This window comes from Gymnodraco acuticeps, unplaced genomic scaffold (assembly GCF_902827175.1).
Source record: "Gymnodraco acuticeps unplaced genomic scaffold, fGymAcu1.1, whole genome shotgun sequence".
Classification (NCBI taxonomy): domain Eukaryota; kingdom Metazoa; phylum Chordata; class Actinopteri; order Perciformes; family Bathydraconidae; genus Gymnodraco; species Gymnodraco acuticeps.
The window spans coordinates 834,432-851,557 of record NW_022992247.1 but is presented as its reverse complement, the minus strand read 5'-3'; the positions used below and the strand labels follow the sequence as shown (position 1 = coordinate 851,557).

The window sequence follows — 17,126 nt, the reverse complement described above, 5'->3', positions numbered from 1 at the left end:
GACTTTTCAGCGTCTAAAGCTACAGCTATACTGGGCTCAGTCTTTGACTTTGTTAGGTGGATAATATTAAAGAGCCTACATAAGTTATCAGCTGATGAACGTTTAGAAATAAAACCACTCTGGTCAGGATTAATTAATTGTGGCAAATATTGGCCAAGCCTGTTAGCCTTAGATATTAATTTATAGTCTGAATTCAATAATGAAATAGGTCGAAATGAAGAGCACTTTAATGGATCTTTATTTTGTTTGTGGATCACAGTGATTATGGCAGTAGAGAATGATTCAGGCAGAGTTTGAGTTTTTGATGCTAAGTTAATTACATCCATGTAAATCCTTAATTTCTCTGTAAAATACTGGTGGGAAACCATCTTCCCCCGGCGATTTATTAGATTGCAATGAGCACAAAGCCTTTTCAATTTCTTTCTGAGTGTAGGGAAGATCAAGTTTATTTTTGATCTTCCTGATCAAGCTTTGGCAAGTCAATAGTGGACAGGAATTCATCAATTTTAGTCAGATCTTCTGGTGATTCCGATGTGTATAAATATGCATAAAACTGTTTAAATGCGACATTAATTTCTACCGGGTTATGTGACACTGAACCCGCTTCAGTTTGAATTGCGTTAATTGTTCTTGAGCTTTCCTCTTTCCTCAGTTGCCAGGACATCATTTTATGTGCCTTCTCTCCCAATTCATAATACCTTTGTTTAGTTCTTAAAATGGCTTTTTCAATGTTATAAGTGTGCAGCGTATTGTATTTGAGCTTCATGTTTAACAGCGATTGGTGTAATTCCTTGGACCCAGATTGTTGAAACTCCTTTTCCAATTTCAAAATATCCGTTTCCAGTTTTTCTATTTCTGCCATATATTTCTTTTTAATACCTTTTGTATAAGAGATTATTTGTCCCTTTAAATAAGCTTTAAGTGTGTCCCATAATATAAAACTATTGGGGGAGGAAGGACAGTTAGTCTCGCAGAACAGCTTTATCTGGTCCCTAATAAACATGCAAAAATCTGGTTTTTGAAGAAGGGTAGGGTTCAGTCGCCATCTATATGAGTTAGTTGTTTTTTCTGGCATCAAAATAGAAAGGGTCAAAGGAGAATGATCAGACAGGGTCCTAGATAAATATTCAGATTCCAATGCTCTATGAACTAGCTGCGTTGATAAGAGAAAAAGGTTGATCCTAGTATGAGACTTATGGTGACAGGAATAGAAAGAGTAGTCTCTGCTTTGAGGGTGCATCCGTCTCCAAACATCTGTCAAATGTAGATCTTTCATAAATGCCAGGGTGGTTTTGGCAGCTTTTGATTTAGATACTGCCAAGGATGACTTATCCAGAATAGGATCCAGGCACAAATTAAAATCACCCCCTACCAGTATGTTTTGTCGTCCCCCTGACACCTTAAGAAAGATATCTTGAACAAAGGATGCATCATCATGGTTGGGTGCATATAAGTTTAAAAGTGTCCAGGGTTCTGAGTAAATCTGACAATGAACTAATACATATCGGCCTGATGGATCAATAATAGTTTCTCCAATCGTCACTGGAATGTTTTTATTTATTAAAATAGCTACTCCCCTGGCTTTGGTGTTAATAGGCCGCAAGGTGAACCTCGAAAAGTCCTTTAGAAAAGAAATCCCGCTCCACAGAAGTGAAACTACACAATCTTTAGTTCATAAAAAAGAACGATTCATGCTTATCCACCAAAAAAAATGTCGTCGCTAAAATTCCTGCCAATTCTTCTAGGCACGTAATTATTGGCTGAACTATTCCCTTCGAAGCGTAATAATATCTTGGTCCAAAGTCGTGCCACGGTTCATCACGTGATCGTGCTACACCAATTGGGTAGCTGCATATTGTCAACAGAAGTGAAAGATGGCGGCCGCCATGGTTTCATCGAGTAGCGGAGACGAGGAAAACGCACCAGAAAGTCTCAAAAAGTCAAAATTGTCAACACACAAACATTGTTACATGCATATTACGTCTGTGAAGCACGAAAAGGTTGATTGTTTTACCAATACAAGAAGGAATACGTACAGGACAAGCTTACAACGGTCGCTCGGCTTGAAGGGAGACTCTCGGAACGTGGTGGCTGAAAACCACAAGCACTGTCTTGATTTCGAGTTCGAAGATATTCCTGAGGACGCTGGCTTCCACCACACATGCTACATAAGGTTTACCGACACAAAGGCCATGACGAAGGTGGAAAGACGGCTCGCACGTGAGGGAGATCAAGACGTTAGGGAGGACCTTGAGGTCGAGCCCATCCCATCGACGTCAAACAGAGAAGCTACGATCAAGGTCAGGCCTGCCAATCGCAGGCTCTGGCCCCGTCCTTCCTGCCCTGTGCATTATATGCAAGATGAAGGAGAAAATGATCATCAAAGCAGGCAAGCGACAAAGGGATCAACTGTGTAAGGCTGAAACATTAAAAGCAGGTAAGCAAACCCCCTCCCCCACCCACACACCACACACACACTACACACACACCACACACACACACACACACATTCTCTGTGGTTGAATAACTGAAAGGTACAATTATGTGTGAGAGATACGTCAACAAACTCATTGAGTTGTCCTTTTTTTCCGTTTAGGCAAATTGCAGAAAGCTGCTGAGAAGAAAGATGACCAAAGTGTTCTTTTACATATAAAAGACAAAGACTGTGTGGCTCTGGAGGTGCGGTACCACAAAAGCTGTTACAGTCAGTATTGATTTTGCGTGCTGACAAGAAGTTATTTTCCAGGCTCCTCATCCTTGGCCAGAGCAGGAAAATTGAAATGAGGGAAATTCTGTCATATTCCTTGGGAACTGTGTCATATCCATTAGCAAGTGCTGATGGTTCACTTGCCAAAACAAACAAATCAGCTCTCATGGATCTATTGCAGAGCAAAGGTGGAGAGTGCTTGGTTGACAAAGTTCCAATAGGTGGTGCCATTCTTTTTGATGGCATGGCAGTCATGCAGGCCATGCCATCCAGACCAGCAACATTTGGAGAGCTTGCAGAGACCATACTGCAGAGCATACTCCAACTTGCTTTGCATCACAAGTGTACACGCATTGATTTTGTCACTGACCGGTATCCACCCATCAGCATCAAAAGCCTAGAACGGTCCCGTAGAGCTGATGCAGGGTCACAACTAATAACAATCTTCAGCCCAGATCAGAGAACTCCAACCCAGTGGAAGAAGTTTCTCTCTGACGGAAAAAATAAGGAAGCACTGGCCGAATTCCTTTATGTGGCATGGACACATGCAGACCTCACAACAGTGGGTAAAAACCTCAGCTTGTACATTGCCCATCAAAATCAATGCCACTGTGTAACTGTCATGGAGGGTGTACAGTCTGTTGATGTTGTTGAAGACCTGCAGTGTGATCATGAGGAATGTGACACACGGGTGTTTTTACATGCCCAACATGCTGCACAGGAGCACAAAGCTGTCATCATCAAGAGCTCGGACACTGATGTGGCAGTCATTGCTGTAAGTCTGCAGGCAGATTTGCCATGCAGCTTATATGTGTTCACAGGGACTGGCAACAGGACACGGATCATTGACATTGCCATGGTGTCATCAGCTCTCGGAACCAGTGTGTGTTCAGCCTTGATTGGAATTCACACGTTCTCTGGGTGTGACTCCACAAGCGCTTTCTATGGCAAGGGCAAAAGAAAGTCATTTGCTGTTGCATGTGAGAAAGATGACTACCTTAAGGCTTTCAGAAGTTTAGGTACTAACTTTGACTTGGAGCAATCAACATTTGCACTTCTTTGCCGGTATGTATGTCACCTGTATGATCAGCCAGCAGCCGAACATGTAAATGATGCTAGGTACAAGGCTTTCTGTATGGCATCATCGGCCTTGCCAGAATTAAGCATTCCCCCTACTCATGATGCCCTCCATCAGCACTGCAAAAGGGCAAATTACCAGGCAGCAATAATGAGGTCCTGTCTCAAAAGAGAAATGAATGCTCCATCACCTGCTGGATATGGTTGGGAAATAGAGGATGGGAACTTACACGTCACCTGGATGACAAGAAATCCTGCCCCTGACAGTGTGTTGCATGTGATACACTGCAGCTGCAAAGAGTCTGCCTGTGAGAAAGGCAGATGTTCATGCTTCTCTGCAGGACTCTGTTGCACAGACTTATGTCGTTGCTCAAATTGTGCAAATAAAAAAGAAACAGAGGAAGAGAACGATGACTGCCCTGACACTGACAGTGAGGAATAGGAATAAAAGAGCCTTCTTTCCATCTTTCTTAAGCTCTTTTCTGTTCTTTTGGTTTTAGTGCCTGGCCGACGCGCTCACACATCACTCATAGATACGTTTGTTTTTGGTACTAGAACAGAGTATAATCAGCAGGACTCTTTTAACCAGCTGAGGCAATCACAGCACCAATCAGCCGCTCCGCCCAGCCTGACACCAATCAATTATACTACATTACATGTCCTTCTACTGTTTTCTATGTCATACCTTTTATATTTGTAATAAATCTCGTTTTTATGGTTCATCAGTGTTGTTTTCATTTGTGGAGGGATGAATGAGTAAATAAATGAATCAATGGACATTGGTATAAGTAAGGCAAGGCAAGTTTATTTATATAGCACTTTTCAACACAAGGCAATTCAAAGTGTTTTACAAAAAATTAAAGACATTAAGAAAATGGCATTTAAAATCAGTCATTAAAAAGAAAAGCTAATAAAAGAAACATTAAAAGAAAAAATACATGGATAAAAGTTACAGTGCAGTCTAAGATATGAATAGTTCAATTAAAAGCAGCAACAAAAAGAAAAGTCTTCAGCCTGGAAGTACTGCATTTTATTGATCTAAATTACTTAACGTAACAAGTTAACCTTCTTCTTAGACGCAGAAATCAAGTCATGTTTATTTTAAGAGTGCATTTAACGTGTACAGGGTAACAACAGACAGACAAAAAGTCCTCAGTCTAATGGAATAATCCCAATGAACCTAGCGATGTGAACATGGCAGTCCAGGAATGATAGTTTGATAAATATGAGTTTGATATACTTTATTAATCCCCGTGGGGAAATTGTTTGTAGCTGGAGTTGGCTGATAAACGCTGCTAGTCAATGTTGATTCGATGGTCAACTCTGTTCCCAGATAGTAAAACCTCTCACAAATACCGCGTATATAACGCAAATACCTCGGACTTAGTGATGTATTAAGACATATGACAAAACATGACATAAAACAAGCATACAGCACTGTTTAGAATCCATTTGGTCTGGTTTAGCGTAACCATGGCGGCCGCCATCTTTCACTTCTGTTGACAATATGCAGCTACCCAATTGGTGTAGCACGATCACGTGACGAACCGTGGCACGACTTTGGACCAAGATATTATTACGCTTCGAAGGGACTAGTTCAGCCAATAATTACGTGCCTAGAAGAATTGGCAGGAATTTTAGCGACGATATTTTTTTTGGTGGATAAGCATGACTCGTTCTTTTTTATGAACTAAAGATTGTGTAGTTTCACTTCTGTGGAGCGGGTTGAAACGATAACAGGGTTCACCTTATGGCCTATAAAGGATGATGAAACTACATGTCCTACCCAGTCTCTCCTCAGTTTATTATGCTCCTGTGCGGTAAGATGGGTTTCTTGTAGGAAAGCAATATCAATTTTCAGTTTTTTCAGGTGTGTCAAGACTCTTTTCCTTTTAACCGGTCCGTTTAGTCCATTCACATTAAAGCTAACAAATGTCACTGCCCTGTTTATCAACAATAAGAGTATACAATGATCATGGTATTACGGCCTCTTTGTGAAGTCACCATGTAAGTGTAAATGTATCTCCCGCAGTAAAGTGGCAAAAAGTAAGATAATGCACTGACAATAGAAAGAAAAAAGAAAAAAACCCCACCCACCCCTCTCCCCCCGAAGTGCCTACTCCCGAACATCCGGCACCATCTACCCTATCAAATTGGGATGTGCACCTTGCACTTAACAAGTGTGACATGTCTGGCTAGTACAGTAAACATCTCACTAAACCCAGGGCTCTGTCGGAAAAAATGATTATCATATCAAATGATCCAATATTGAGAGTAGTTATACACATACCACTTCCATCAAAAAAGTGACAGGTGGTGTGACAGGTCACACCTCTCCCTACCTATTAAGCCCCGCCCCTTCCGCCGGAAGTCCCGCCCCTCCATAATCCCCGCCCCTTCCGCCGGAAGTCCCGCCCCCACTTCCGGTTTTTCAAAAATAAAATTGAAAAATATTTTAAAAATGATAAAAATAAAAATGCTGCCCCTACCGGTCGCCCCCGCTTCCGGTTTTCAAAATAAAATTTAAAAATATTTTTAAAATGATAAAAATAAAAATGCTGCCCCTACCGGTCGCCCCCGCTTCCGGTTTTCAAAATAAAATAACATGACATTTAACAACCATGAGAAAAAATAAAATGCTGCCCCTGCCGGTTTTCAAAATAAAATTTGAAAATAATTTGAAAATGATAAAAAAAATAAAATGCTGCCCCTACCGGTCGCCCCCGCTTCCGGCAAAATAACATGAAATGTAACAACCAGGAGAAAATAAAATGCTGCCCCCTACGGTTTTACAAAATAATAATTTTATAATGAATCACATATGCATAGGATCAATGTCCCTGCCACCTAGTCACTTCCTGTGCGCCTGTATACAGCAGTATTGACTGCAACTTACAAATACTTGCAAATAACATGAAATATACAACCATATATTTTAAAAGTAATGTGTCAGCTCTAAAGAGCAAGGTCCCGCCACCTAACCACTTCCTGTGCCCCTGTATACAGCAGTATTGACTGTAACTTACAAATACTTGCAAATAACAAGAAATATACAACCATATATTTGTAAAAGTACTGTCAATCTCACTAACTCTCTCTCTCTCTCTCTCTGCTATTCTCTGCCGTGAAAAGTTTGGTGAACAGTCAAGACAGGTGTGGGGGGACCATAAAACCCCCAGACATCCTCTGCGGGACAAATGGTGGGGCGATGGGGAGGACACACACACACACACACACACACACACACACACACACCCCCCACCACTCACCCCTCTTCCGTTAGGGTTAGATAAATAAGAGCCATTCGTCTTTCTCACTCTTCAATATTTTCTCAAGTCGAGAGAAATGGCCAAGAGACGTCTTGATATGGGTGTAATCTGCGAGACACCTGTGACAACCTACAGCCATCCGCTGGGTGCTCCAATCAAGAAAAGATTGCGGTTTGTATGCCGTGTCCAAACGCCTCCAACCGAAGAAGAACTTCAGGGAGAATGGACTCTGGAAAATGGCGACGTCTGGGGTTATGCCTTCAACTATGTGGCGAATGAATTGCATTTCTACAACTTAAAGAAGGGGGAAATGTACGGACCACAGAGTGCTAATGCGACGCTAACCTCGACAGATTGGGCTGTGTTAACTCTGGTGTCTGCCAGAGAGCTCCCCCACCCCACCACTGGATTGAAGGCAGAAGGAGTGCATCAAGAAAGCATAGGGGAACCAGCGGTGTACAAGATTTTTGCAGTGAAAAGTCAAGAAACGCAGACAGCAGGCGAGATCAAAAAAGAGGTTGCACTGTTGCCCATCAAGCTGGAGGAAGAGGAAGGAGATATTTCCCCGCAGCCAGAAGTGAAAAGAATCCTGTCAAGCACCGTATGGGAAACTAAAAGCGGACCCTCTGGGCGTTGGTATTACCGCTCAAGCCGTGTGGTGACGTTGGGTAAGCACCCCTCGGATGATTTTGTTTTGGAGTATTTCAACTCTACATGCGGGGTTTTCCAGACATCCCTACGTGTGCCTCTGACTGCTTGGCTGAAAATGATTGATGAGAAATCTGTAAAGCTTAAAGAACTTTTTAAACAGAGTCAGACATTGATCGACATTATACTGCTGAAAAGGACCCTCACTTATGCAGACGACCCCGCCCCCCAAACAGCATAACAAGTCCTACCCCCACCTCACCAGATCATTTAAAACGAAGGACCCATCAAGAACAGTCTGTGATCAACAACAGCCATGGATCTGAAAAACAACAACTCCATCACCACGAGCTGCAGCCTGGATCAAACGCCTCCAGGATCACCATCCTCACCAACAATTTGGACACCAGATCTCGACAACTATATGGCGGGCATCGATATCACGGGATGGATGGATATGCCTCAACCTCCATCCGACTCTCCAGGGGAATGTGCAGCAGAAGGCGTTGACATGTCATGCTATACGTGTGTTCCAGTGGTTCCTGATACAGAACGTGGAAGGACTTCATCATTCCTGAATACGGTAAAAGCTGTTGTAGCCCATCTGCTGGATAGGGTCGTGCAACTCTATAAAGAGGAAACATGCAACGGATGTCAAATCGCTCACCCCAGTCAGAGGCAGCACGAGTGTTTGTTGCCGACCCGAGATTACTTTCTGAATATCAATTTTGACGAGGTGTTAAAGAGACTGTGGACCGTTCGTTTCATTCCAGCCATTCGGGATGCTCTGCACAAAAGCCAGCTTCATGTGTCAGAGAGGAGAGTCCTTGGAGCTACCGAGGCGATTCTGCACAATCTCAGAAACACCAGACTCTTTGAAGCTAAAATGGAGAAAATTTACGACCAGTTGATAGACAACGACGAGAACCGTCTGAAGACCATAAGAGCAGCCTGGGTCTTTTGGCAGCAGTAGGACAAACAAACAAATTTGATACTTTTTCGTTAAAGTATGTTTTATATTTTACTTCTTTTAACATGTTTTTTTTGATACATGTGTGACATATCAATAAAATGATTTGCAAGAAAAACTTTTGTACTCATTACCTCAACGGGGTGTAACAGGAAACATGTCTGAGAAACGTGCGATGCATAAAGTGTATTACACACCTTCTAATCCAGGGAGTTTAGGAGGTGTGGACAAACTCCATAGAGCTGTACAGAATGAAATGGGTAAACAAATAAATGTAGAGAAAGTCAGGGAATATTTATCGGGGCAGGACGCATATACTTTGCACAAGCCGGCTCGGGTGCATTTTGTAAGAAACAGAGTTTTCGTACTCAGACCGCTGCAGCAATTTCAAGCAGATCTCTGCGATATGCAGTCGCTGTCCGAATATAATGATGGTTTTAATTATTTGTTAACAGTCGTAGATGTATTTTCGAAAAAAGCCTATGCTCAGGCCTTAAAGAAGAAGACGGGTATAGATGTTGCCAAAGCCTTTGATACAATTTTAACACACAGTGAGATCCCTAAAAAGATACAAACAGATGCGGGGAAATAATTCTTTAATAAAGTTTTTCAAAACTTATTGAAGAAAAGAGGTATAGCCCATTATGCAACCGCCAGTGATATGAAGGCATGCGTGGTAGAGAGATTTAACCGTACGCTGAAAACTAAAATGTGGAGGTATTTTACAGCTAAAAACACTCATAGATATATAGACGTCTTACCCGAACTACTTGAAAGTTCCAATAATAGTTATCACCGAAGTATTAAAATGACGCCACTGCAGGTAACCAAGGAAAATGCGGCTCAAGTGTTTCGGAATCTATATAACCCCTCCAGCCTTCGTAAAAAAGCTGCTGTCAAAATGAACTTTAAGGAGGGGGAGCTTGTAAGGATATCCAAATTGAGAGGAGTATTCGATAAAAAATATGAGCAGAGTTATACGAACGAATTATTTACGGTGTCTGAAGGCTTACCTCGACAGCCACCTGTTTATAAGCTCAAAGATTATGATGGAGAAGAGATCAAGGGTACTTTTTATGAGAAAGAGTTACAAAAAGTTAAGATAACTAATGACAAGGCTTTTCAAGTCGAGAAAATTCTAAAAAGGCGTGTGGTGAGGGGGAAAAAACAAATGTTTGTATCTTGGCGTAATTGGCCCGAAAAATTCAACAGCTGGGTTGATGCTGGCGAAATCCAAGATGTATAAAAGCAATCAGAATCAAGCTCAGTCCTTCATTACAACCATGGAGATAAATGAAGGGTTCTACATTACGCTGCCGTCTAATGCCAGCCTGGAGGTATTTCAAAACAATACAAGCTCTAGCTATCAGGTGAACCTAGCACAACCTTTACACTTGGATGGTTCGTGGCAGGTCGCCCTGACAGAAATATCATACCCCCACACCTGGTATAACGTACCTACGGAAGCAGCCTTTTTTGAGTGGATAAAGAAAGCAAAACTCCCTGACATATCCCCAACTAGCAAGTTAAGGCTTCATATGTTTAGAGCTGGTTACTATAGTAGCATAACTCAGCTCATAGAGGAACTTGAGTCCTGCTTAAAAAAAATTGACCCTGATGTCAGTTTACACTATAGTCCAATTAACAGGAAAATCGAATTTCTAGGAGGGGCTCAATATCGCTTCCGCTTTCCAAAAACCGTCGCCTATATGCTTGGAATACAACCAGACCAGTGGCTCAAATTTGATAATAAATCAGCTGCCTATCCAGCGGATATAAATGCTGGCTCAACACATCTATACTGCTATAGCAATGTGGTCAGTCACCAGCGGGTAGGTGACGCTTTTGCTCCTCTCTTGAGAACCGTAGATATAAGAGGAACATTCGGCGATACAGTAACTCAGTATTTTAATCCTGCATACTACTTGCCGGTAACAAAAACACACATCGAGAATATACAGATAGAAATAAAAAACGACCAGAACAAACCAGTAAAGTTCACCTACGGAAAAAGTGTAGTGAAACTTCATTTCCGCCCCTCAAAACGATGATTCATCAAGACCCCCAACGTTTTGTGAGTTACTATGAAAATCAAGCGGGGGGATCCCTGCCTGGTTTTTATGGTGCCCCGGTAATGTACGGGCGAGGCATTGGCTCTATATTTTCCAGATTATTTCGTTTTGTCGCCCCCCTGGTGAGAAAAGGGTTCGCCATAGCTAAACCTCATCTGAAATCGGCGGCCAAAAATATTGCATCAGATGTTATCAGTAAGGCTGTCCATAGATTCGGCCCCCAATCAGACCCCGGATCTCAAGAAGGATCAGGTGGTTTTGGCAAGAAGGGCCCGGAAGAGACCTCCAGGCAAACGGGTTCCGAGGGGTGTCAAGAAAGGAAAACACACAGTCAAAAGAAAATCATTAGGGAAAAAACACCCTCGGAGAAGGAACGTATTGGGGAGAGATATATTTTAGCGTGTTAAATATGGCCCTTTTACATCACAAATCTGCTGAATGCAGCATGGCAGAGCTGGATTTATTTTCTGCTCCGATGACACAACTCTCTATCGACGAAAAACACTACACAGAGGTCCTTCCACTGTCTGCCATTACAGAGGACGGACCCATAGAATTTTTTATACCCGGGGACGGAGATAAATACCTGGATATGAATGACACCTTGATACATCTCAGGATCAAAATAACCAACGCAGATGGGACTAATCTGGCAGCTGATGCCCCCGTCGCCCTAGTTAATTACCCTCTGAATATCATTTTTAGTCAATGCGACGTTATTCTAGGGGACAGACTAATTTCTCAATCCAGTTCGACTCATCCTTACAGGGCGATTATTGAAACGCTATTGAATTACTCTGATTCTACTTTAAAAACTCAGTTCACAGCCGGCTTATTTTATAAAGACACCGCGGGGTCTATGGACTCTATAGTCACAGCCAATGGACCAAATAAGGGGCTGGTAAAGAGGGCCTCATTCACAGCAGAATCTAGGGAGCTCCATTTGATGGGTGCTTTACACACGGATATATTCTTCAGCGAGAGGCTTCTCCTGAACTCTGTAGATTTGAGAATCAAACTCACCAGATCTAACGATGCCTTTACTCTCATGTGTGCAAATGACTCTACATACCGTCTAAAAATACTGGGGGCTTCACTTTTTATCAAAAAAGCCACAATCACTCCTGCGGTGCGTTTGGGGCATGCTGCGGCTCTGCTGAGAGGTAACGCCCTCTACCCCCTGTCACGGGTGAATCTAAAGACATATAGTATACCGGTTAATTCTAGAATATGCAACCAAGAAAATCTCTTTTTGGGTAATATGCCCAAGTACCTAGTATTGGGTATGGTAAATCACGAAGCCTTCACCGGCAGGAGAGAGCTTTCACCGTTTAATTTCATTCATAACGACATAGAGTACCTGACTTTATGTCAGGACGGGAGACAAGTACCAGCCAAAGCATTTCAACCCCAATTTAACCGGGGGTCGTCAGTCAGAGAGTTTTACAACATGTTAACTGCTACAGGGAGACACATGAAAGACTTGCCTCTAAGTATAGACAGAGATGATTTCGAACAAGGATACTCTTTATTTGTGTTTAATTTAACTGCTGCTGAAGATGCCGATGCCTTATCTCACATCACCAGCGGTAGTTTAAGACTGGAAATGAGGTTCAGAGTACCGCTGCCACAGACTACCACTTTAATCGTATATTCTTGTTTTGATTCGATTCTGGAGATTAATTCAAAACGACAAGTGCTGGTAGATTATTACTAAGAAGACTACAACATGAATAATCACCAACTGGATAGTCTCATGCAGAATATGTTAGGTGGTTCTTTTGGGGGGGGTATGGGCCTCAGACCAGCTACCCCGAGTAAAACAATTATTTAGATGCCCTGTATACATGATTGTCAACACCCACCCCTCCCACATGCCCGGAGAACACTGGCTAGCAGTGACTTTAGAGGCTGGGGAAGGAACTTTTTTTGATTCTTTCGGATTTCCCCCCGATTTTAGTCATTATCCTAAAAGCATCCTGCAATTTCTAGAAACACAATGTGCAACTATTTTATACCATAACCGGCAACTTCAGAATGTCATGTCTACAGCCTGTGGTCAACACTGTGTTTTTTATCTATGCAAAAGAGCATCCGGGTTGTCTTACGAAAATGTGTTATCTTTATACCAAGATGATGTGATAAAAAATGATGCTGCTGTAACGAATTTTGTGAAAAAATACCAGAGGTGTGAGAGACGTCATAAAGACACTCATTTTAATCACAGTGTTTGTTCGCTACAAATGTTTAAAGATTGTTATAAAATGTAGAAATAAAAAAGGTCTGAAGACAAAATTAATTCAGGTGACTCTGTCTTTATTAGGAAATCATGAAATATAATACAACTTAAGGGGTTAAATGTAACCATCTGGGGCTTAATACTCTGTCTTGCCTTATCCTCTTCTTCTTCTTAAGCAGGGCATTCTGAGGTTCTACAGCTGTTCCTAAAGTGTCCCACCCAGTAGTAACGGGAGATGTTTTTCTTCTTCTTTTTCGGGGGATATTTTCTCGATTTAGTTTACCCTCTTTGATTATGCGATATTGTTCACGAGCGTGAAGGTTTTGAAAAGCTGTTAAGGGAATGTTGATCTCACTCAGACTATTTAAAAAACCCCGCCAGCCCTTAGGCTCCTGGACATTTGTTTTATACGCGCAGGATAAATGTTTAAATAAATCTAAAACGTGGGAGCCTTTAACGGCAATCCCCTTGTCTATAAATTCCCCCGCTGGTGTCCATCCAGCTGTACTCGTGGTTAATTTCCTCATAATGTACTCGGCATTCTTGTGGTAACGCTTTGGGAGGTGCAGTAGAACATCGTTTTTTATTTTATCATCGGACGTGCCATCATTTTCTTCTCCTTTTACCACCCCCGTGTCTTCAGGTAGAGTCAGAGTAATATGTCTCTCCTCAAGCCCGTCTTGTTTGAGTAGGGTGAGATATCTTTGTAACAAGGTGTTGTATTTTATGATTTTTTCATAAGGGGGTAATCCTGGTTCGTTTATGGTGGCTCTCATTTTTTCATCCAGAACATCTTTTGCAGTGCGTCTAATTGTTTCCTTACTGTGAGGGTTAGTTACACCATTCTGATTGAGCTGATTAAACTGGTGAGGTGTTAGCAGAAACATCTTTTGACTCATGGTCGAGCTAGCCCTCCTAAAAGTTGGCCTAAAATGGGGATCAACGCGCCGAGTAGCGGGAGTAGGAAACCTCCAGATTGCTTTCTTAAGGCCTTGAATTTAGTTTTTAAGTTGGTCTTTTTATTGGCCAAGAGTTTGAAAAATTTATTTTGCTTCTTAAGCTTCTTATACTGAATGCCTGACAGGGGGATGTTACCTTTTAAAAGATTTAGAGACAGTTCACAGAGTGATTGAAGAAAATCCGTGGAGCAGTTCTCGAGAATATCCTTGCGCTTTGAAGGCGGGGCTTGACATAAGGCCCTCAACAGAGGCATGTTTCTTTTTAAACGGGCCGACATACTGTTTTTTCTCAAGTCTTCGTTTTTGGTACATAAACAACTAGCCATTGATTAGGTAGTGCTCCCGATCTAAGCCTGTAGATGTCTGGACAGGTGGGGGTCATGTCTACGATTAAGTAACCGTGAGGTTCCGTGGTGGCGTCTTCAAAACTTTGTAGGAAAAATGATTTATTACCAGGGTGTATTTGTTGAGCAAGTATGTTCATTTGTAGTCTGTCTCTGGGGTTTTTAAACAAGACCATGTAATTAGTATTCAAACTAATTGTGCGACTGTTTTTTCCTTGGTGAAAAACATTTTGGGTAAGCATGATAACACTCATATTTCTATGATGACGGTATTGGGTGAACAGTCTGACTACTTCCGGATGCTCAGAGGCCTGAAATATAACATCGTCTAATATAATCAGATGACTTTGGTCAGGAGGAAATAGCGATTCATCTTCAAATGATTCAGGTAGACCCTTGACGAATTTTATATTTTTATTCTTTTCCTGCAGTTCAGCATACATGGGCTGGAAAGAAGTATAAATCCACACAATATTTTGAGGCTGTACATCCATTACGTGAATACAATTTTGCAATACATTCTTGACAAAAAAGTTTTTCCACAACCACTAGGGCCCACTACTAGACAGGAAAAAGGAACACGCAGTCGGGGGTCAAAATCAATTTGACTTGGTGAAAACATGTCGTCAATTATTTTCTCAATACCCAAAAGGCAAAGTATTTCCCCCGGCTAACAAACGTCTCTTGTCAAACACAACTCGGAACTTTTTGGTGAATGACTCATTTCTCAAAGCGAAAACCTCTTTATTCCTTACAATGCTGTGCTGAGGGACCTCAATTACCCTTCCCCTCTCAGAGTTTTGAACATAGCCCTCCACCAGGTCGGCCAGACTGTCAAAGTTCACTCGTTTGCAACATTCGTGCGTTTGTGTGATGCCTTTCACGCGCATCACAACTTTTTTTTGATTTTTGGTCTGATAAGCATAACTTTTAGGGCCTGCTGAAACAAACTCTTTAATCGTATCGCCCCCCAGCTCGTCTGACAGGTCCCCCAGATACACACCCATAGGTAGGGGGCTCTCTCCTTGTCTTGTCACATAGATTATGCTATCTGTGTCGTAGTAGAATACTCTGCGCTGTAATTTCTCCAATTCACTGTACAGTTTCAGCCTGGCATACGCTGTAGTAAAGGCGGCGATGAATATGTTATCCACCTTGTTGGGAGTAGAGTAACAATTTTCCCCGTAGCACCACTGAACTAGAGCCGTTCGGGGGTTGAGGAATGAGAAATACGTAACCTTATGTTTAGCTGAAAACAAGAGGTTAAGAAATTCTTCGGCTTTGGTCACAATCTTAGTCTGAGTCAGATTGCTTCTCTGGGCAAATTTACCCCAGAAACTGTTGAGACATAGTTTTGCCACTTGTCTTTTGGCGGGGTTTGATTTGATTTTATCTGCATCCAGCAAGATGCCCTGCTTAGCATGATAGTCTGCCACATACTTGTGTCTGCTCTCATCATCTGAGGCCTCTGAAGGGTAACCTGATGCTTCTTGTTTACCCTTCAAAAAGGTGTGTATATAGTCTACAAAAATGCTGTCACTTTTCTTCTCAAAATGCCACACCTCTGTGATCTGAGTCATCTTGTAACCCATATCCAGGGCTTTGGTGAATTCCGGGGTCACCCAAACCCCTGTTAATGCTCTTTCCTCTTTGCTATGCAAGCAGGCCCCCTGTTGGTTGTTAAGCTCTGCGCATGTGCGGCATAGAGTGAACACCAGTTTACCAGCTGCAGTTCGGTAGGGCAGGACAGGAAAGTACAGACCTCTAGGAGGTTCTACTGTGGCTTTGATTAACCCGAAATAACTGCGAGGGTCTTTGAAATCTCGGAATATGATCTGAGGGTGTCCAAGTGGATATAGGCCTGTGCAGTTTACAAAAGGATAGAGTGAGGTGAAATCGCAGTAATGAACCGATTCATCTACCGCTGTGTGCCTCAACTTTACTGCACATGTCCTTCCCCCGTATAAAGCATCGCGGGGGGTCAGCGGTTCTGGTGCATTGTATACCTTGAGGAAAGCCTTCAAATCTTGATTGGATTTTTTCATCTCAACCCATGTATGCTCACGCATAACGTTCACTTTGGCCCCATGGACAGCCTCTAGCTCATGCAGTTTTGCCTCGCTAACAGCATGGAGATGCTCAAATGTGTGACCTATCAAGGGGTTTTTCTCATGCCCCTTATAGCAAGAGGGGCATCCGTGATAGAAACAACCGAGAAATTCCCAGACAATCTTTTCCCCGGTAACTTCGGCAAACCCGTCTACGACGAAACGTCCCACTCGTTTCTCTCCTTCATTCAACGCATGTTGAATAAAAACACCTGCAGTCTGAGCTACCCACTCCAGCCACTGAATACCTGCGTCTGAGTACGTCTTGTTTTCACGGCGGTAGTCGTCGGGTGGGGGGATTGCCAATGTTTTGGGCGTTAGAAAGTTTGTGGTAAAAACTTTCATACAGGCAGAAGCTATAGTCGCACGACTAAAAGGATCAACTCCTGTCTCCCCGAGAAAACCTTTCCGAAATAATGCGGCCCCCTGGGCAAGAATGGCCACATAGTTTTTGCAGTAAAGCAATGCCTGCTCTCTAAAGTCAAAAATGCCTCATACCTCATACCTCATGTCTCATACCACGTGAGAAAGTCACTCTTTTCACCAGTTGTCATGCGTTCAACCCCATAACAGCGTGCGGGTGGATAAGGGCCTATATAACTCAGGTTAGCCTTGGAGCTGAAACCGTGAGGGAAGTACCCCTTGATTTTATCTCCAAACCCCAAAGCTTTTGGCATGTCTGCTAAACGCATAGACAGATAAGACAGTGAGTCTATGTACCTGTGGCCGAAAT

General features: G+C 42.4%; 2 protein-coding genes across 4 annotated transcripts in view; both read left to right on the top strand.

Annotated features, from left to right (window-relative positions):
• The window catches only part of si:ch211-207d6.2 (sickle tail protein), a 179,196-nt gene that overhangs the window by 76,345 nt on the left and 85,725 nt on the right, over positions 1–17,126 (top strand). The gene's annotated exons all lie outside the window — the stretch shown is intronic.
• On the top strand, positions 2,376–4,404 carry LOC117540007. Its single transcript, XM_034206393.1, has 2 exons — positions 2,376–2,437; positions 2,597–4,404. The coding sequence occupies exon 2, from the start codon at positions 2,781–2,783 to the stop codon at positions 4,224–4,226; it is 1,446 nt and encodes a 481-aa protein (XP_034062284.1). The 5' UTR covers positions 2,376–2,437; positions 2,597–2,780; the 3' UTR covers positions 4,227–4,404.